At 43.9% G+C, this 20,994-nt stretch overlaps 2 protein-coding genes across 9 annotated transcripts in view; one reads left to right on the forward strand and one right to left on the reverse strand.

Annotated features, from left to right (window-relative positions):
- Nucleotides 1-1,384: 1,384 nt before the first annotated feature.
- On the reverse strand, nucleotides 1,385-7,530 carry BHLHE41 (basic helix-loop-helix family member e41). The gene is made up of 5 exons (XM_023209042.1): nucleotides 7,127-7,530; nucleotides 6,928-6,991; nucleotides 6,478-6,585; nucleotides 6,034-6,145; nucleotides 1,385-5,570 (listed from the first exon to the last, which is right to left on the reverse strand). Exons 1-5 carry the CDS (start codon nucleotides 7,186-7,188, stop codon nucleotides 4,480-4,482), a joined length of 1,437 nt encoding a protein of 478 aa, XP_023064810.1. The 5' UTR covers nucleotides 7,189-7,530; the 3' UTR covers nucleotides 1,385-4,479.
- The window catches only part of SSPN (sarcospan), a 111,703-nt gene continuing 95,134 nt past the window's right edge, over nucleotides 4,426-20,994 (forward strand). For 7 of the 8 annotated variants that reach the window (XR_002731037.2, XM_031936291.1, XM_023209050.2 and 4 more), the window contains exon 1: nucleotides 4,431-4,566. The gene's annotated coding sequence lies outside the window, so the exon portion shown is untranslated. Of the gene's footprint in view, nucleotides 4,567-20,994 lie in introns of all 8 variants that reach the window. The other variant, XM_023209048.1, reaches the window with a different exon arrangement.

Genomic DNA, 20,994 nt, shown 5'->3' on the forward strand with positions numbered 1-20,994 from the left:
GAAGCACTCTGAGGCTTCAAGACATGACAGCTGACAGGCTAGCTGTGCGTAAAGAGACTGAAAAACCCTATAAAAAGCAGGTAGAACTCAAAAAGAATTTGGTGCAGGTGCAATTACTCCCAGATGTCATGCATAGTGCAAAAATGATGTTTACAATGCTGACCCTGAATTATTGAGAAAGGTTAAGTATGTCCAGGGTAAGACATTTTAGAGGATATGTGTAATACATTTTAGTATGCTTTCCACTAAAATAAAATTCAAAAATGAAGAACAGCATTGGCATTTGAACATAGAAGCTTTAGTTTTCTAAACCATTGACCGTTTGTCCCTCGTGTCAGACAAACTAGGCAGCACTGAATTTAGAATTTTAAAATACCAACTTTTAAAAGGTGGTTTTATATTTGTTTGGAGTTTTCAATATGGAGTCTCTGAACGAGCATAAGAAACCCAATTTTAAAACAAACGTAGAACTCCTAGAATAGCATATTTTTAAAGTACATGCTGTGCATGTTTTCTAGTATAAATCCCATCTTAATCACAGAAAATATGTGATAATTTCCTACATCAATCCCTTACTTAAATTCTTCTATGAAAAACTGGAACTTCCATGGGACTTTAGCATGCACTGTAAATCCATCTTGAACTTGTTTAAAATAACAGTGAGAACAATGGGTGGGTCTAAATATATTGAGCTGAGGGTCCAATAGGTTAAGAATTTTTGTTTAATGAAAAATATCAGGTTGCTACCTGAAGTAGAATACCATGGTCACAACAGTACAGCCAGCTTTTGGCAATATAATGGTCTTAAGTCATTCATGAGAGCTCTGTTCATTTCTAGCTAATGTAAAAGTCCTTCGTGTGTTTGCCCAGTCATGTCTCTCCCGAGGCTTTGCTGGCAATCACTTTCCATGGAAAGGTTAAGAATTGACCTGTGACATAGAGAGGAGCAGGCTGAGCCTCCTTTTACATAACTTTTGAACAAATCTCAGGTGACGGGCAATAACCAAAGTCATGGCCTGGATGGCCAGAAACAGGGAACTAAATGAAAAATAGTTTCACAATGATAGGAACTAAAACTCCAAATTTTACATAGCTATTAAAGTGTTGTTTCTAGTGCCTTGAAAACGTGCTTAAGGTTAGCTCTTTGGAGGGGAGGGAACGGCCTTTTTTTCAATTCAATATAAAGTTTGCTAAGAAATATGTGTATATAAAATTAATCTTTTTAAATATTACGTAAAATATATGTATGTAAAATTAAATTTTTATGAGTATAATACTATGCTCATAAAAACATTGACTAAGATTCATATTTGCCTGAAGTTGGAAAATCATTTTAGCTGAAATTTCACCACTACAAGTATAGAAGCCTCTTTAGTGAATTATAATGACTTCAGCATTTTAATTCATTAAAATAAATCTATGACCAAAATAACATTTTTTTCAGATTTTAGATGCAATATAGACAATATTATTTTTGCATTTCTGTTCTAACTTTATCTTATCATGTTACCATATGGGTACTTGGACTAAATAACTGACTTATAAAATCTAGCCCAACTCTGAAGTTTTTTATCTCATTCTACCAAAATTATACACATGCTAAAAACATTGTATTATCCTCTGATTCACTCTTAATCCTTTTTGGTTATGAAACTAACATTACTACAGTAGTGGCATCAAAATACAGCTCAAAATATTTGAAATGCTGTTTTTCCCATTATTCTGATTCAGATAATTTTTCTAAAGTTCAATAAATTAACAATGCTCAAAAATCCTACATAGTTTTCCAGTGTTAATTTCAGTTTCCTTTGTTCTATGGTTTGTTACAAAGCTTCATGAAGGGTGCTCAATCAAGTTCAGCTTACTTGGTCCAAGATACTACAATGGGAAGTAGTTGACTGACTGAGGGATATGATAGAGCTGGCCGCTAGTGCTAGTGCTGACTCTAGGTAGCTCTGTGACCTTGGGAAGATACTTAATATCTCTGGGCTTCCTTTCTTTTTTTCCTATGAGGAAATGCAGGGGACTGGATGAGCCCTGGCCTCTTCTGGCTCCACACTGTTATGACTTGCAGTTCAGTTGCCATGAAGTCAGCAGAGGGAGCACTTTTTCTACATCTTATACAATGTGACTCTCATTTAAACATTTTTCAAAAATCAAGGGGGTTGTGAAGAACATTCCTGAAACTAAAAGCTGACAATCCTTCACTCAGTTTGTATCATGTCACAGATTTGAATGGAGATTTGAGAAAAGTCTAGAAATTATTTCTGATCCTGGAATTCCATGATAAAGTCCCATGACAGAATTATTTTATAAAAATTAAGAAGCCAAAACACTCTCATATTAAGCACCCCTATGTGATCATCTATTTATATAAGACCCAGTGAAAGAGAAACACCTGACCATACTAGAGAGGCTATCTGATGTCACAGACAAAAAGTGAAAAACTTATCGATCATTAAAACAATAGAAAATTGGGTCTAACATAAACAAATCACACAAGTTAATTGGTAGGTTTTTCTTTTGCACTTTTCATTAAGATACATTGGAAACAAGCAGGTAGACACAGCCAGAGCCTGGAGGCTTGCAAGAGATTGGAAATGTGTGACATCAAGCCAATGACAAAAAAAGCTGTATATCTGAGCAACTTAGTGATTTGTATCCCTACAGTCATAGATATCTCAAAACTAATTGAGCATCCATTGTCTTTTTTAATTATTAGACAATATCATATCGTATATTAAAGTTTTTATTCCTTAGTAAGAATTTTTAAATCACAAAATAGTGTGGCAATATTTAGGTAATAGAATTTATGGAGTGCTGAAAATACTAGAATATAAAGATAATTTCTAGTTTATCTTCACATACTAAATTTTTCTAAACCAGCTGGTTTCTTGCAGACAGTATTTATTTTTTTTAAAATAATTTAAGACAGCATAAGCTTGTACCAAGCATAAGCGTTGTAACAAAAGTGCAACTTTTCAGCAAATCCTCCCCAAAAGATATTTTAACTCAAAATATCATTAGCACATATTTTCTCCCTACAAAAATAGCATGTCAGACATCATTAATTGGATGTATTAACAACTATATACATAAGAGCCACCTTGTAGGCTAAGAGTTTAACGTTGTTTAAACACAGCGTTTGAGGCAAACAGTAGCAACAGCAGCAGCAAATGCACCAAACTGACGAAAAGACCCAGATATTTTCCTCACTCATAGTCAGACTGTTGTGTCTCACCCCTTACATAACATCCAAGTGAGATTTCTCACAGTGCTACCTTGGCAACAAACTAAAAATATCTAGACAAGGTCTTGGTTTAAGCCTTATTAAAAAAGCTTTCTTTGTGATTATCTGGTATCTGGTTTGGTCTCCAGAAAATACATAGACTTGGAGATAGGAAGGCCTCACAGGACTTCATTCCATATCTTTACAGCATTTCCAATCAAAATTGACCAGTTAAATGCTTTCGTTCACTTTTGTCATTTAGCAGAATATAGGATATATCAGTTTGGACTTTTGTTTGTTTTGTTTTGTTTTTAAGTTCAGTGCACTTTTTTACAGTAAGATTACAAAAATTTAGGAACATGATGGATTAATGAGAGTGGGAATAGATGCACTCGAGATGTGTATGTATAGATACCTATCTATGGATAAACAAATCTGTATAGATAAAGAAATTAAGATGAGTCCATGGATTCACGGTCAATTTCTCAATAAAGTGTTAGCAAATGTACTAGGAATGATTCTGGCCTTGTCATCCATCACCTTCCCTGACTTAGTTCTGACGATGGCCCAGCTCCGTGTTTCTTTAACAAGTGCAAGTTACTAAGAGATACCATTTAAACCACTTCAGAATAGGTTGCAACGTGAGCAACTGCATCCTCACTTCTTTGAAAGATAGATGCCTTTTAGAAAGCTGAACATTAGAAAATACTGAAGAGTAAATGCAATTCTAAAAGATCCTCAATCTGTTTGTGGAAAGTCTCCTAAAATAGGCAGGGCAGCTTTGAGAACTACCTCTACATAACAACTATCTGCTGTTCCATGTCAACTTCAGTCAAAGACGTCAAAGGTGTTAACATCTTTCCCCAACCCCGGGGTTCACCTAGCTCACCCACAGAACATACCCTTCTGACTTCCTCTCGAATTAGGTTCCAATTTTAAGAGATAATGGAACATGGCCTAAAAGGGGACAAAACTTATTTGGGGGATTATTAAAAAAAAAAAAAAAAAAGAACCAGTATCTTTCGCAGAGGATCTTTTACAGCTGGTGGGGGTAAGAAAGGGATGTTAGTGTGTGGAGGGTGGGGTGGTGAGGGATGAGCAAAACAGGAACTCCAAATGTACACATAACACCTGTTTTGTTGTTCTTGTTTATGCCTGTCGTGCATCTATTACACTTCCTCCCTTAAAGACGTTAAGGGTGTTTTAACTTCTCACTCCTCTTGAACCTCCGTCCTTTGAGACGCAAGGATTCAGGGGGCTTCCTTTCCTGGCTGCGAGGGATCTTCCTGAGCAGAGCTCTCCGGGTTCCCCGGCTCGCGGGGGCCGGCGAAGGGCAGGTGGGTGCGGCCGTGCGGGTGCTGTGGGTGCGGCGCCCCAAGGGGCGCCACCTCGTGCGGCAGGAGGGTCGCGGCGGCGGCGCCCGCCTTCTCGGGAGGGGGCGACAACACCGAGGACAGACAGGGGAAGGCGGCGGCGGCGGCGGCAGCGGCTGCAGCGGCGGCCGCGGCTGCGGCCGGGGCAGGGATGCCGGGGTATAGCAGTGGGAACGGGGTGGCAGCCGCCGCCGGGTACAGATACTTCTCCAGGCCGCTCTTGTCCAGGAAGGGCTGCACGTAGGCGGCGGCTGCAGAAGGCGAGAGGAAGCAGAAGGGCAGGCAGAAGGGGGCCGCGGCGGCCGCGGGCTGCGGGAAGGGCGCGCCCCCGCCTCCGCCGAACGCCACCAGCGAGCTGAGCAGGGCGGCGTCGGGTCTCAGCAACGCGGCCGCGGCGGCAGGGTCGGGCCCCAGGAGCGCAGCTGCCGCCGCCGCCGCGCCGCCCCCCGGGCCGCCGCCGCGGGAATCCAGCTTCATCCTCTTGGGCGCCGGCAAGTCCTCCCCGGGAGGCTCCTGCTTGATGGTGACGCGGCTCGCCCCCGCGCCTTTGCCTTTCTCGCGGTCCGGCCGGGCCTCGGCTTCGCCGCCGTAGCCGCTGTCGGTGTCCGTGTCGTTCTCGGCGGCGAGCTCGGCGTTGGGCTGAGTCCGCTGGATGACCGGCACGCAGTAGGCGAGGGGCTCCAGCTTCTGCCCAGTGCGCTCCAGGCAGGGGGCGGCCGCGGACCCGGCGGCCGAGGGAGCGCCGGTGCCTTTGCTCAGAGGGACCTGTTGAGTCAACAGCTGCGGGGTGGGCAACAACTGGGTGGCCACGGCGTGCAAGTGGTTGATCAGCTGGACACACCGCGGCTCCCTGGGTGTCCAGCTCTCAAACCGGGAGAGGTATTGCAAGACTTCTTTGGCGCATGTTTGAAATCCCGAGTGGAACGCATCCAAGTCGGACTGAATGGGCGATTTCAGAGATCGCTCCCCTAGGATGAGGAAGGGATGGGGGGGTGGGCACGGAGGAGTGGAGGCAAGAAGAAACATACCCACGTTAAAACATCTGCTTATCACGTGGGCCCTGCATCGACTAAAGTGATCTCGGTTTTTCCCCAGTATTCAAGTGATATAATCCACTGGTTGCCGAGAGAAGGGGGGTGGCGGAGGTGCGGAGCTGGGAGAGGGCGCTCTCCTCCCAGCTGAAAACCAAAGTGGAGCGGGTGCAACCGCCACTTTAAAACCTGATTCCTCCGAGTTCTGCTGAAAGCCTCTAGGATGCTTCGGGAAATGGGCTCCTTCCAATGAAGGGAAAGTATAAAGCAATTTAACAAATGAGAGGGAGCCCATGAGCCCACCGAAAGAGGTGGGGTGCGGGTGAAGGAGTCCTGACACTGCTCCCCTGTGGGCTGCCCCGCTTCATTAGGGTAGGCTGGCCTCCCTGAACTGACTTACCATTCTGTAAAGCAATTATCTTCTGGTGCTGTTGCTCGGTTAAGGCGGTTAAAGCTTTTAAGTGTTTCAGAGTTAATTCCAAGACTACGGCTTTCTCCAGATGCCCCAGAGTCTGCAGTAGTGCAAAAAAGAAAGGGGCACTTGGTTACTTAAAAAACACACATTTGGCTTAATTGGCTGTCCATTCAGCACAGCAATTTAAGCAAACACTTTGAAAGAAGTACTATTCTTATACTTCTTGAGCTTTCCACAAGACAGGTTATAAATGATTTCTTGCCTTCAGCTGGGAGCACCTACTCTGAGTTTGCGGGAAACTCTGTACGGCATAGCACAAGTTGTAAATCAGGAACTTATATTTACATTTATTCTTATATTTTCTGGGAGTCGCACCAGACTATTAAAACGCCCTTGGAGAGCAGCAAAGAATGAAAATGTGCATCTTACTGTCAATTTCAGATGTTCAGGCAGTAAATCTTTCAGCTGAGCAATGCATTCATTAATTCGGTCTCTTCTTTTCTTTTCTATTAATCTGTGCGGTAATTTGTAGGTATCCTTAATATATGAGAGTCATGGAAAAGAGAAAACAGTAAGCGAAACATTCATTTATTGGATATTACCCTCGTCTGTCCCTCCCCGCCCCCCATCACCATAAAACATACTATGTGATAAACTACACCCAAGAAACCTCTTTCCGCTGGACTGTTCTGCAATGCAATTTAAATTCAGGTATGATGTTTAATATCCCCTTGAGAGTACCCAGCCAGCCACTTAAAATTCACAGTTGGGGAAGCTCAGGGGCTGGAATATATTTGCAGGCAGAGCTTCGCTGTGAAATCAATGGCCCTAATTAACTACCCATGCAGGTTATGAGGAATATCGGGAACTTACACTTACCTTGGTATCGTCTCGTTTCATGCTCCTTTTGGGTTTACACATATACAAAGAGGAATAGTCCAGTCTGCAAAACAGAAATCAGCATCAGGCACCCATTCGGGGAGGGGCTCTGCCCTCGCCAGCTCCATACCACTTTCTGGAGAAGAGAAAAATCAAACCAAAGCCTAGACAGACAGTCGCAAGGGTGCGTGCACCTTACCCTATAAAATCTCTATGTTCCAGTAACTGTCTCTCTTGCAAATGAGGAATTCCTTCGTCCATGTTCAACTGCTGTTCGTTTCCTCTGTTTCGATTTTTGGGGCTCTGTACAATAATCTGTGGGACGGTAGGCTTGGGAGATCTTGGGGGGATCTGTGCGTCTCCAGTCTCTCTCTCTCGCTCTCCCTCTTCAGTGCAGTGTTGAAAGTGTGAAGCAGTTGGTCCCCCCTCCACCGCGCTCGCACACACACACGCACACACACGCACACTCGCGCCGGCCCCACTGCGCTGGTAGTTTGCTCTCACTCCAGGCAGTGTTTGGCCACAGGGCACGCGCGTCGCCGGCCAGACCAGCACCCAGCTCACGTGCGGAACGTACCATCCGCGGTCCAGCCCGGAGGGGGGCGGGGGAGGAGGGGCCGGGCCGGGAGGGGGCGTCGGGAGAAGGCGGCGAGAGAAGGCAAACGGCAGGAGGGGGCGGGGACACCTGATCAGGGCCACCGGAAAGGAAAAACAACTTCGGCCAAGCTATTCATCTTCCCAAAGGCTATGCAGTCGGCAGGGGGAGGGGGAAGTGGGGGTGCAGGGGTGCGGGGCAGCCTGAGCTTCCTTGGCTCGGAAATGCGACTCCCTGGGTTCGTCCGTTATTACGGTGCAGGAATGTGAACGTGGCTTTTTGCTTTTCCACCGATTGTGCTGTTGGTTTGAACCATAGAAAGGAAAGAAAAAGAGAATTCGCGGTGGGTAAACTTGAGTCCCAAAGGAAATTGTGGAGACTTGTTTGCTCACTGATCAGTGGGGCGGAGAGGTTGCCTCGAGAAGAAGCAACTTGCAATCCGCTCCTTGAAGGATTTAAGACACATGAAAACGTTGTCACTGGGTCCGAATGTCGCAATCCAAGTCTCTTTCGGTGACACGGCGTTCCTGGGCCACCTAAACTTCCCCGCAGCAGCCGGAATTGCGGTGCCACTAATCACAGCAGCAGATGACGACGTTTGGAGCCGCGTGTGCTCCTGGAGGAACGCGGCGGGGAGCGAGCCGGGGTTGAGTGGGGGATGGGGAGGGAGAAGGGGGTGGCACGAGAGGGGCTATCACAGAAAAGCTATGCAGCATTTATCACCCGCCCGCTCAACCCGCCGCTTTCCGAGCCTGCGGTGACGCTACGTGCTTTCCCCATCCCCCCGTCCTTCCGCGCGATAAGAGACGCCCGGAGTGTGCAGAGCCCACGTTTACTACCGCTGGCACCTCCAAAGCCTCCCTCCTTAATCCTGTCTCAAACGGGTACCAGCACAGGGCCAGCAACGTGATCCGACCTGCCGCTGCTGCCACATCACTGCTCGGGGAACCCGTGCGCGCGCGCGCTCGCCCTGCAGCCGCGGCGCTCGGCGCCGGGAAGCACAGGCCAGCAAGAGCCGGGTTACCTTTCCCCAGAGCCACCCCGGGAGCCTGACTCATTGCTAGTGAGAGTTACCAGGAGGTGCCCGGGGATGCGCACTGCCCACGCCGCCCTGCGAGTCCAGGGGAAAGCATGTCTTGAGGGACTCCCGGGGTGGGATGGAGGGGATATATATATTTCTCTAGATACACATAAAAGCATAGAGATAAAACCAAGGTTTTTCCTGCACCGAGAGGGATATTTACATTCTTCCCGGGGTGATCTCCGAAACACTGATTATTGCCAGTGATAAGTGAACCGAGGGGAGAACGCCGAAGGTACACGCACCAGGGCGCATCAGGGACTGGGGCGCCCGCTACGTGTCCCCCAGCCCGCCCCGCCGGGCACGGGTTCCGGGGACGGATCTGGGTCGCGGGAAGCGGCGGCTGGGAGGAGGTCACGTGTCTGCGGGAGTCGCGTCTCCTCCCTGACTCCAGGAGCAGCCCGGGCCGCGGCGGCCGCTCGCGCTGCTGCAGTCTCCGGAGTCCTGGGCGGAGACGCGCACTGCGTCTGGCTTCGTGACTCGGGCGGCGGCGGCGGCCCAGGATCACCCCGGCGTGAGGAGACGCTCGCGGTCCGTTCAGTTCATCTGTTTAGAGGGCCTTTTAAGGTCTCTAGAGTTCCTCAAATAGGGGGACGTATTTTGCACCAAACAGGCAATTTAATCACGATGGTTCTTAATTTAAAAAGTATTTTTAAAATGCCGACTTTATTTTAAACCTCCGTCCGACCTCTGTCCTATTTCCAAAAGGTTAGGTAATTAAGATCTTTTAATGGTGAGGGCACGTTGGAGACCTAAAAGCGACCTATTCTTGCAGTACTGTATCATTTTTACCTCTTTTTAATTGACTAAAAATGGGAATGCCGTTAGGTGAATAATTTAAAAATTAAAACACCAGTTCCCCTTCTAGATTTCCGAATGTTTGGAGTAGAAAGGGGATGCAAACATTTGCTCCAGAGCTAAATTTCACTTGAAAAGGATGACTGGTTAGGGAAAATGAAATAAAGACAAGATCACTGCATTTTGGCCTTAATCAAAATCAAAAATGTGTTGGGCTAAAAACACAAGGCAGACATCTGACCAGGGCAAACCTTAGAAGCTAAGTCTGGGGCAGAGATTAAATGCAAGTTGGAATAGGAGGAACATGATCAGGAGCCTTGAGGCTCAAGGGTGAGTTAAGTAAGCTTGCAGCGCCCCATAATTTAAAGGGACAAAAAGCTGCAAATGACAAATGAAACTTTTATCTGTTATCTCTTTGAACCTCCTCTTTCCCCCATCCCTTCTGCCCCAAGCTTCCCTACTTCCATACCCTTTTCCCGCGATACCGACTCAAACTGCAAATGGGGTCTTTTTCCATTTTTGATCTCCTTTGTTGTTCTTGGTCCCCTTTTCCTCTTCTTTTCTGTCTTTCCTTTACGTACTCACCTTTTTACTCACGTTTCCGTTTTTCATTTCTTCTTTATCTTCCTTTCCCTTATGTTCTCTGTCTACCTTTTCCCTGTTAAATGCCAGCTTTTGCCCTTTCTCTGTAGTTTTGTTAATCTCCTGTTTGCTTTTTGCCCTAGTTTTCTTTGATCTTTCACCCTGGCGAATCTTCTTGCTTACCCCTACTTCCCTTAAACTTGAATCCCACTCCTGTTCTTTCTCAAACTCTTGGCTTCTGGAATATTGGGCATAGTTTGATGCCTCTGAATATTCCTTTGCTGCAAGAAGGGTGTAACAATAGCTAACAACTATATAGCCTTTAGGATTAGAGTAACAGACTGCATTCAAAGAGCTTTTGTGTATTAACTCATTAATCATTTCCGCAACCCTCTATGGTAGATACTATTACTGTTTCCATTCTACAGATGAGAAAATGCTTACAAAGTGAGATTACAAAATGTTTCCAAGGTCCCAGAGCCAGGATTTAGGCCCAGACAATGGGTTCCAGAGTCTGGACCCTGAACTCTTACCCCTCAATGTGAATAGTGAGGGGTAAGGTGTAAGTGTTAACTAGCTGCTTCAGGGATGTTTTTCTATTTACCAGTATAAATGTGCACATTTGTGTGTGTGTGCGCGTGTGTGTGTGTGTGAATGAACTTGTGTGGGGAGTTTTGCAAGAGAGATGGAAAAGGGAGAGATGTTAGCATTGGAGCTGATGACAGAGATAAGAAAAACTATGGCAAAAAGAAGGGAGGCAGTCTTTTGCCATGTCAGTGAGTCATTCAGTTGGCATCTGGGTTCAAATTTATTGATTTAAATCCAAATATCCTAATTAATTGTTATAATTTTGTACAGATGGACAGATAGAAGTACAGTTTAGAAAAGGCTGATGGTGACCAGCTATTCACCAGCTCTGCTGAGCAAACTGAGCCAAGCTCTAATGTGAAGACTTCAGGTTAGCAATAGGAAAAGTTCACCTGTGGTGAGGTTAGAAAGGGGAAAAAAGTACCCTAACAAAGGAACAGAAACTGAAATGCCATCTTTGGATATGTTTTAAAATAGGTTGAGTCTTATCTTTTTGGGAAAGCTTAATGCTATCCTGCTGAAAGCCAAGAAGATACAAGATGAGCTCAAAGCCCCATTTGAACTTATAATTAAAGAATTTTGTGATGCTTTGCTTTCAATTAAAGATATCCATCTTTCTCCTTTTAATAGGCGAGGGGTAGCCACTTCCATTGCTTTTCTTTGGTTAAGTAAGGAAATCATTACCTATAGAGACGCTAATGAAAGGAAATACTAAGGCCAATTCTCCCCCCTGCCTAAGTATCCTAAGTCCTGCACTCATTATATTCACCCTGTGACTTTAGAAGGTCTTATCCTGTTTGCAAAGTCTTGGATTTCCAACAGAAATAGAACTCACCTGAAAGGATTAAAGTTTCCATGGGGGAATAGAGGATTTTCTGCCTCTTTAGGGTTCTGCAAGCCCTACGGCCCTTCTGGATAATTAACTCCAGGGTGTTTTAGGAACCGAAGTCTGATCCAAACTAACTGTACATCTCTGATGGTCTTAAAGGCCCAAGATCTGCTTAGGGGCGTAGAGTCTCCTGCCTGTGATATTGTGAAAATGGCCCATCTGAAGGGCAGAAGCCATTCTTGATCACCTCTGTTTTAGACAGTGGACAAGAATCTACAGACATTCTACATCAAAGTTAAGCAGAGTCCACAAAAATCCAAAAAAGTTTTGGGTTGATGCTAAAATCAAGGCCTGGAGGGGACAGCGGGGTGGGATCTGGACTTACAAAAGCTTCCCTAGGAATTTCTGCTCTTGGCATGCACACCTGTTCTCAAAGGAGAAGAGTTAATGTTGTGGAGCACACCACAGAGAGAAGGGTGCCTCAGAGAAGGATTTAAGAAGGGACGGCAATTCCACTGCTACTTACCAGAAGCCAGTATGACTTTAAAATATTGGTGATGTTATTTGCTGAAAGTACCAGATTTTAAATCCCAGAATAGAAGAATTGGGTTTTCCAGTTGCATACTCAGCAAATGAGCAGAAACAGCACACGTGTCCCCTTTTTAGTTTGTAAAGGAACGTAAGTCTTTCTGTAGACTATCAATTAATGTGTCTGTGGCCATAAACATATCTAGGAATCATGTTTTATATTTATGTAACACTGCTCAAGAAGTTAATGCACTTATTAGTCTTTGCATAGCTTCAAGGAGCAGATAATATTGAGTATTAGAAATAAATTTTATTCCTGCTGAAATCATTTGTATTTTCATATTTATGTGACTATCAAAACCATTTATGCAGGCTGTTCTGAATTGCATGTGTGCTCAACATTCCTGGAGTTCTTAACATACAAAAGACAACTAGGAGAGAGCCAAGCCCAAAGGCCACAATAGGAGGATTCCCTGGCCCTTCTGCCCCTAAGTATCTGCCTGGTCCCTCATGGTGCCCATGTGCTTCTCACACTGATTGAGGTGGATCCATAATGAAACCGGAAAAGTAGCATGAGGAGAAGACGACGACCCTGTAAGGATTTTCACAAAGTGTTCTCCACCATTTCTCTGGATTCTCCTGGACTAGTTGGATGGTGGAAGTCTGCAGGAAGAGGGGTATGTTTGCCTTGTTACTGCTGATGAAAATTCTTGGAAAAATCTTCAAAGAGAAACGTGCTTATGCAATATGAATCACATTCAAATAGGAATAAGATACACTAAACGTCCACTTCTCTCACCCACCCACTATAGGCTCCATAGGGTCCTTACATCAATTGTCAGATGGTATCCACCTGGTGCAGAGAGCTATCAGTAATAGATACTTCTTCTGACTTTGAAGGTACTCCTACTTTAAAAAAGCAACAACAACAGAAAACTAGCTAAGGAGGGTTAAATCTAGACTTACAATCAAAACTATTGGTATGAAACTTTTTATTTCACAGTTAAAGCAATAAATCGTATATAACAATTACCCAAAAAGTGCTATGGTTCTGGTGTTAGCTTGTAATCACCATTAGTAAGGAAACTGATTGAAATCTAGGATGTGTATATTAGTTAAGATTTGCATTTTAGCCAAAATAACAGCAACTTAAATTAGGAAGTTATTTTTTGGTCACATAAAAGGAAGGTAAGCAGTCCAGGAGTAATGTGAAGTGGTAAAAGTGCCATCAGTGTCCCAGACTTCTGCTTTTCCACTCTCCACCAGTGTCCATCTGCAAGATCACCCCATGGTCAGAAGATGGCTGCAGGAACTCCTGCAGGGAAAGATGAAAGGGTGCCTGCCAGCTAAGCAAGGTCCCTTTAAGGAGGTTTTTTTTTTTTTTTTTTTTTTTTGCAAGCTCCACCCATCTCATTGTCCAATCCCATTGCAAGGGGTTAGAAATGTAGTTTTCTACTCCACAGCAATATAGGGGTTCTTTTAGTAAAGGGGAAGTGTACACTAGATACTGGGTTGGCATTAGCCATCTCAGCCGTGATGTGACTAAAAGGAAATGATTTGTCCATGTCCTCTTCTTTTTTCATCAGTGAGTCTGTTCTCCTCTATTATGCCATATGAGTTGGCAGCATCATTTTATTGTATTAGGGTATTTAATTCCAATTTCAGAAAAATGTCAATCTTCCTATCTGCAATTGCACAAACTTAACTAACTCCTTAAGCACATGGTCCTTAACATCTGTATTTTTAAGTTCTAATAATTGTAGAAATCTGCTTAGGGAGGAAATTTAATAGAGTTTGCTCTTCTTCCTGTAGAATGCAAATTTCAGCTGCATGTTTTCTTGGAAATGATTGTCTGTCTTTTTATGTAGCAGACCTGCCCTCTGGTTGTCCTGTCCCTGCAGCTGTGTGTTCTGCCTCTAGCAGTTGGCTTGAAGAGAGCAACTTCCAGGAGAAAGGCACTCTCTGATAGTTCCTTGAATACAGCTAGGATTTTGCACTTCATTCACTTCTAGCCACATTTATGTAGGATACAATTGCTTTAGGGTCAGAAGCTTGTGGGAGAGCTATGCTATCCAGTTGGGTTCTGGAATAGATGAGGGAGGAAAGAAGAGGTAAGTAAGTGCAGTGCAATGGGAGAAGAGGGACTAATTTCTAAGGCTGCGATTGGGAGGTGAATGCTGGAAGAGAATGTATCTTTGGAGCATTTTACTATGGACAGATATTAAGGCAGGTGTCTTATAAACAATGTCCAGTTCTCTCAATTCTTTAAACTAAGCACCATCAACTCTACAGATGAACAAACTCAGGCTCAGAGACCTTAGGTAACTTGTCTGTTGTCATGTAGTAATGGCAAAGCCAGGCAATAGGAACCTAGATGTGCTCCTGGGTGTTGTCACTGGCAAGAGTCTTGAGTTTTAACAGTTACCTTCTCCCCTCAGCCCCTGAGAGGATCTCCTATCCAAGCATTTCACCTCCCTTGGTGAAGCCTCTACTTCAGGTCACGGGAGCCCCTGCCGGAGGGTTGGTGTTTAGAGGAGTTGTTGAGAGATGAGGAAGATGGTGGGAGGGAAAATTCTTAACCCCATTCTAGTTGACTTCGAATTTCTGATGTTTGAATGGGAATTCTGCATGTAGTTCCCTACAGACAGACACAAGGGTAAAGGTGTGTGGTTAGCTCACTGAATAAAGCTGCCCCGTGTCTAGCATCTTGGGATCTCCTATCCAATCCTCATCCATTGAATGAGTATTTACTGTGCTTATATGAGCTGTGCACTGTGATGGGTTTTAGGGATTCAATAGTGAATGTTGTCTTCAATGAGTTTACAATTTAATGGATTAAATTTCTCTTAAGAGAAAAGATCACTAAGAAAGTGAAATAATTATCCTAAAGCTACTTTATGTTCCAAAAAAGCCTCCTTTTTGGTACATTTGAGATACACTTAAACAGCTCTACTTCTCTGGTGTTGCACTTTAGAAATCGTTCCAGAATATGTAGTCAGTGGCCTTGGTCTGTGGGTAAGGCTTGTCCTGTAAAGACCACTGGCAGAGAAAATGCTTTCTTCCCTGCTTTCCTGAGCCATCTAGACCTTCATTATATTTACCTCCTCAATTTGCCCTAGTTCCCTGATGGTGAGAATGACTGCTCAACATCCACCCCTTCCAAGCATATATAATTTCACTGTATGCGCTCCTGTTCTGCTCTCCACCTTCCCCTGGGATTCTGCCACCTCCCTTGACAAGTATGATCTTCTCATGGCTTAGTGTTTAAACTTTCTCTCTTTGGCGTTTGAAGCTAATTTTGCTCTGGATTGTAATTTGTTCTACTTCTTGGTGTTCCACATCCTCTGTAGTCTCTGTTAGGAAGCTCCTTCTCATCCCCAGCCCCTCAACCCTCACCCTGACCCCAGTTGCTTGATCATTGCCCTAGCAGGTTTCTTTTAGGGGGGGATTTGGATAGGGTTAGACTTAGCTAATTTCCTTTGCTCCAGAGAAGGCACGAATGGTTTCATACAAGAAGATAACTCATTACAATGACCCATAACCTCTGACACATAGATTTTCACATCCTGCAAAGGACAACTTACTCATCATCATATATTTGACTCCCTCAGTTCTTTGACCTCAGCAGTTCAACCTGGAAAGGGACCTGACAGGACTGGCAAATTTGGTCAACTTAATGTCTACATCACTTTCAGGTGCAGGGACTGGATGGCAAATTTAGCAAGACTGCCTGACTTTTAAACGAAGCATGTGGTGATGATTCTTAACCCCTTCATTCCCTCACTTCCCCCATCCAATTAATAACAATATCTGAAGATTCCACCTCTTAAATATCTATAAATCCATCCCCCTTTCATCCTAACTGCCTACACTCCAGACCAGGCCCCCACAATCTCTCACCCCAAATGTTGCAAGAGCTTCTTCCCTGCTTTTAACAGTTGGGGTCTAGTAAGGAAGATAAAAACCACCCTAGATATTTCAAGTAGGAGAGATTTGACAGAGGAGATTAAAGGCATAATCATAAACTTTGGAAAGGCTGGGATTATCAGTTTTGGGAAAAACTGTTACTGACTTCCAGGAAATCTTGACAATCAATTGGTTCAGGGAAACCTGAATCCCATTGAGCTCAGCTGTTTGCCGTGTGGAAGAGGCTGACTTGCAGGAGCTTGTCCAGAAGCTCCTGTAAACCTCACATCTGCACACAGCTGCCAGGGGAGAAATACGGTGCGTCTCTGCCACTTTCTACATCTTGCACAAGGGCCTCTCAAAGGCAGAATATAAGTTAGAAAGAGGTGGGGAAGGGATTCTGGAAAAATGTGATTCCAGGTTTCTATTATGTAATGAGGACAGAGTGGAGAAGGCAGTGCAGCTGGTGCTGAGTTGGCATATCTCACACCTGTATCCACTGTATATGCCTTCTCTCTCCCTCCACCACACTGAATTCAATCACTAAGTCATAGCCAGAGCAATTTTTCTGTTCATGTCATTCCCTTGATCAAAACCCTTTAATAGCTTCCTATTTCCATTAAGTTAAAATCAAACTTGATACTCTTCAGCGGCCTGAATGTGATTTAGTTCTTGCCTACATCTCAGTCTCATCGCTCATTTCTCTGCCCGCCTTTCTAGAATCCAGCATACTGGCTTTCTTTCAAAAAATATTTTTTAATATACCCTGCTCTTGCTGTCTCAGGTCCTTCACTCATACTGTTCTGATTGATTAGAATGTTTTGTTCCCACTTCCCCAATGCCTTTCCCTTCTCTTCCTCCTACTCAACCTTCAGGTGTCATGTGAAACATCACTTTCTCCAAGAAGCCTTCTCTGAGTTCCTAGACCAGATTTGTCTCCTTCTGTCAGCTCCCTTTGTGCCTGTAATTCTCTTTCATAACTTCTACTGCCTGAAAGACTCATACGACTTTTCAGCGTCTGTCTTCCACACTAGTTTGTAAGCTCCGTGAAGACAGACACCTGAATTGTTTACTGCTGTATCCCCAATGTCTAGGACAGTGTTGAGCACAGAACAGACACACAACTCTTTTCTGAATGATTCCTAAATGTGCTCCACCAAATCATCTATACACCAAAGTTGGCTTTGTTCCAGGAAAACACTTGAATGACAAGTCATAACCAAGCCACATAACGTTTGAAGTGTCCTTGTACCTGTTGAGGGTGAGGAATATAATGTTGGTTCCCACCCTCCCATCCCCACTAGGACTTTCCTATATTGGTGTGGCTTTTACGGGCAGGGACACCCTCACTATACTTGGAGTACTGCATATTTACTTCTTGGCTTTACCAGGCACATGGAGATTAGAAAGTAGGTACCATGAAGGATCATAAAATGCTCCTGATATTGCAGGAAACCCAGTAGTCTGGCACAGTCTTTAGTAAAGTAGTGGGAAGTTCTGTCGTGGGGTAGGACCTGTGGCTGTGGAATTGCTGTTTGTCATTGTACCGGGATGGATGTGTTCTGTGCCCAGAAGGCAGTAAGCTCTGCTCCCTAGCAGCCTTGGTAAGTTGAGTTTCTCACTTGCAGAACTTTTACTTCCTTTCACAGTGTGCATTAGCAAATCAGAGAGACTGTAAAAGCTGGAGCCAGTCCAGTCGAATTCCACAGGTACTCCAGAGACCGTGGGTTGGTGAGGTAACATCCAGGGCATGGCTCTCAGAGGCCAGAAGTGGGGAGGGGGCACAGAGTTTGGCCTGGCAAGCTGTGTTTACAGGTTTGCTGGGCTGAGTGGATCACAGGAGGGGGTCCTGGGGCAGAGCCAAAGAGCTTGGTTACCAGGAGTGCAGAAAGAAGCAAGCACTGTGCCAGGATGTAGGAGTCAAGCCTCAGACTCCGGAACAAAGTGGGAGGATTGAGAGCCAGCGAAGCCAATCCATCAGAATGCCAAGCTGGTAGGCACAGAGGAGGCAAGGAGCGAGGGGTCAGTACAGACAAAAGAGAGCTGGGGCAAGATGCGGGAGGCAGTGACCAGGTCTGGAGGATGCGCTACAAATGTGGAGGAATTCTCGTGGAGGTGGTCAGTCAGTCGTGCCCTTGATAGGCTGGAAATAGGGTCAGAAACGCATCAACCCTCACCCTCAAAACAGCTTTGCATTTGCTCCTGGCACTCATACTTGCAAAAACACATAGCTCTCGTTTCTCTAATTATGTATTCAGAAAGAAAGTTTTGATTTTTCTGGTCAAGGGTTTCTTGCAAAATCAAACTACGCTTGCCAAACATAGCCCCGGTGACCACAAGCCATCAGCAGGCCTGGGTCTGAGTTCACACCTGCTCAACATTCCTGCATTGCCAGTGGTGATCCCGCTGAGATACAAATCTGAGTCAATTTTGTTATTGGATAATGGGACTACTGATTTTTCTGGAACCCAGGCTTTTTATTCTGTTTTAGAAATTCTGCTTCAGACATACCAAAGGTAATGAAATAGACACATCACATTTTCTGTCCTTGTTTCATATTACAGTCCACCCTCCTTATCTGTGGGCTCCCATCCATGGATTCAACCAGCCTTGGAATAGAAATATTTGGAAATAAATTGTGTCTGTACTGAACATGTACAGACATTTTTCCCTTGTCATTATTCTCTAAACAATACAGTTTAACTATTTATTTAGCATTTACATTGTATTAGGTGTAGTAAGTAATCTAGAGATGCTTTAAAGTGTATGGGATGATGTGTGTAGGCTATATATAATAGACTATGCCATTTTATGTCAGGGACTTGAGCACCCAAGAATTTTGGTATCCACCGGAGATCCTGGAATCAATACCCCGCAGATATCAAGAGATGAGTGTGTTTCATGTTGCTACATGTGGTGGCAGAGTTGGTATGGACTTAGGCTCTAAGATCCAGAGGACCTGAGTTTAAATGCTGTTTTCCCCTGGGTAGCTGTGTGACCTTGGACAAATTATGAATGAGTCGGTTTTCTCAAATGTAACTACAGAGAAATAGCAGTACCTCTTTCTGACTGTTTATTGCATGTCCGTGACAATACACAGAGAACACCCACATCCTAGTAGGTGAGCAATAAATGGTAGCTATTATTTTTTCCATTTGAGCTGCTTGGTTAAAATTATGAGTGTCATAGAAAATATGGGTGTATGAAAATAACTGACGAATTGAGTAACATTTTAAGTTCAAGAGGTAAACCTATTGCTTTCCATTGCCCTTTCCTCTAGTAATAGGTGAATAACAATAAAACAGAAGGCCAGACCTGTCAACATGATTTTCCATTAATGAGATGTAGTTAAGAGTCCACAGTACTTCATGTGCTACTTGGAAATAGGCAGTACTGGTCACAACCTTATCCTTTTAAATCATGCTATTTAGACAGCTCCTCTGAGAGGTCACATAGTTCCACATTTGTGCACAAATCGGGGGAAATCCTGTTAGCCCATGCTTTGTCGTAAGTTAAAGCTTTGTTCAGGTCTTAAATGAATGACATGGGTGAATTAAGTTTCAAATTTCGTTAGCTGGCCATGGCGGGTATCTTGACTTATTTCTTCTTTATCTCAGCCATTCTATATTTAATAATAGCAAGACTTTTTTATGGCAGTTACTCTGTGCCATGCTCTCTTTTAGTGTTTTGCAAGTCTTAACTCATTTAATTGCTCAACAACGCTTTGATATGGATGGTGTGTTAACGCCATTCCAAAAAGGAAAAAACTGCAGCACAGGTCAAATAATGTTTAGAGAAGCGAGGCTTCATGATGCCAGAAAGAGCATGGCTTTGGGGTCTGAAACTGTGAGCATAAGGTTAAGCTTTACAAATACCTGTTTGCCTAGTTGGGAGAGGCAAGGTTTTGAACTTCCCTAAGCCTCAGTGTCCTCACTTATAGAATGAGGATTTTATATGCCTGTTTTGAGGTGACTAGTATTTCTGTCACGTAGAAGATGTCCGATAAATATGTCACTACCTTGAATATATAAGTATGCATACATATATATGTGTGTGTATATATAAAATATATGTTATATATATTATGTATATATATTTGAGATGGAGTCTTGCTCTGTTGCCCAGGCTGGAGTACAGTGGTACAATCTTGGCTCATTGCAACTCCCACCCCCTGTTTTCAAGCGATTCTCCTGCCTCAGCTTCCCGAGTAGCTGAGATTACAGGGGCCCACCACCATGCCCGGCTAATTTTTTTGTATTTTAGTAGAGACGGGTTTCACCCTGTTGGCGAGGCTGGTCTCGAACTCCTGTCCTCAAGCGATCTACCCACCTCAGCCTCCCAAAGTGCTGGGATTATAGGCATGAGTCACCACACCCAGTCTACTACATTGAATATTAACAGTTATTCCTCAGTATCCACAGGGGATTGGTTCCAAGACCTCCCCCCACCCCATAATACTAAAATCTGTGGATGTTCAAGTCCCATGTAAATAAGGCATAGCATTTGCTTATAACCTATGCACATCCTCCCGTATATTTGAAATCATCTCTAGATTACTTATAGTACCTAATATGACATAAACACTATATAAACACTGAAATTTAAAGTTTGTATTGTTATTTATTTATTTTGATTCAAATATTTTTGATCCATGATTGGTTGAATCTGTGGATGTAGAACCTGTAGATACAGAGGGCCAACTGTATCTAAAGATATCCAAATACGCAATCATTTTGGTGGTTTATTTTCTCCTGAAAAAGAAATTTTTGATTTTATTAAACTTTTCAGCTTTCCAAAATAGGGTAAAACTTGATCACTGAGTTAACAGTAGTAGAGTATCTTCTATGTGCAAGGCATTTTCTAGATAGGGGCTATCCAACAGAACTTTCTGCAGTGATAGAAATGTTCAATAATCCGGCCTGTCCAATGTGGTAGCTGCTAGCCACATGTGGTTATTGAGCAGTTAAAATTGCTTCGTTTAACTAAGGTACTGAATTTTAAATTTTTATTTAATTTTAACTAATTTAAATGTAATTTTAAATAGCCACATGTTAGTGACTATCACATTACACAGGGAAAGCCCGGATGCTTTAATCAGGCCCACATACTGATCGATCCATAAATAATTCTTTGACAAGAGCCAAGACATTTTTTAACCTG

This window comes from Piliocolobus tephrosceles, chromosome 10 (assembly GCF_002776525.5).
Source record: "Piliocolobus tephrosceles isolate RC106 chromosome 10, ASM277652v3, whole genome shotgun sequence".
NCBI lineage: Eukaryota > Metazoa > Chordata > Mammalia > Primates > Cercopithecidae > Piliocolobus > Piliocolobus tephrosceles.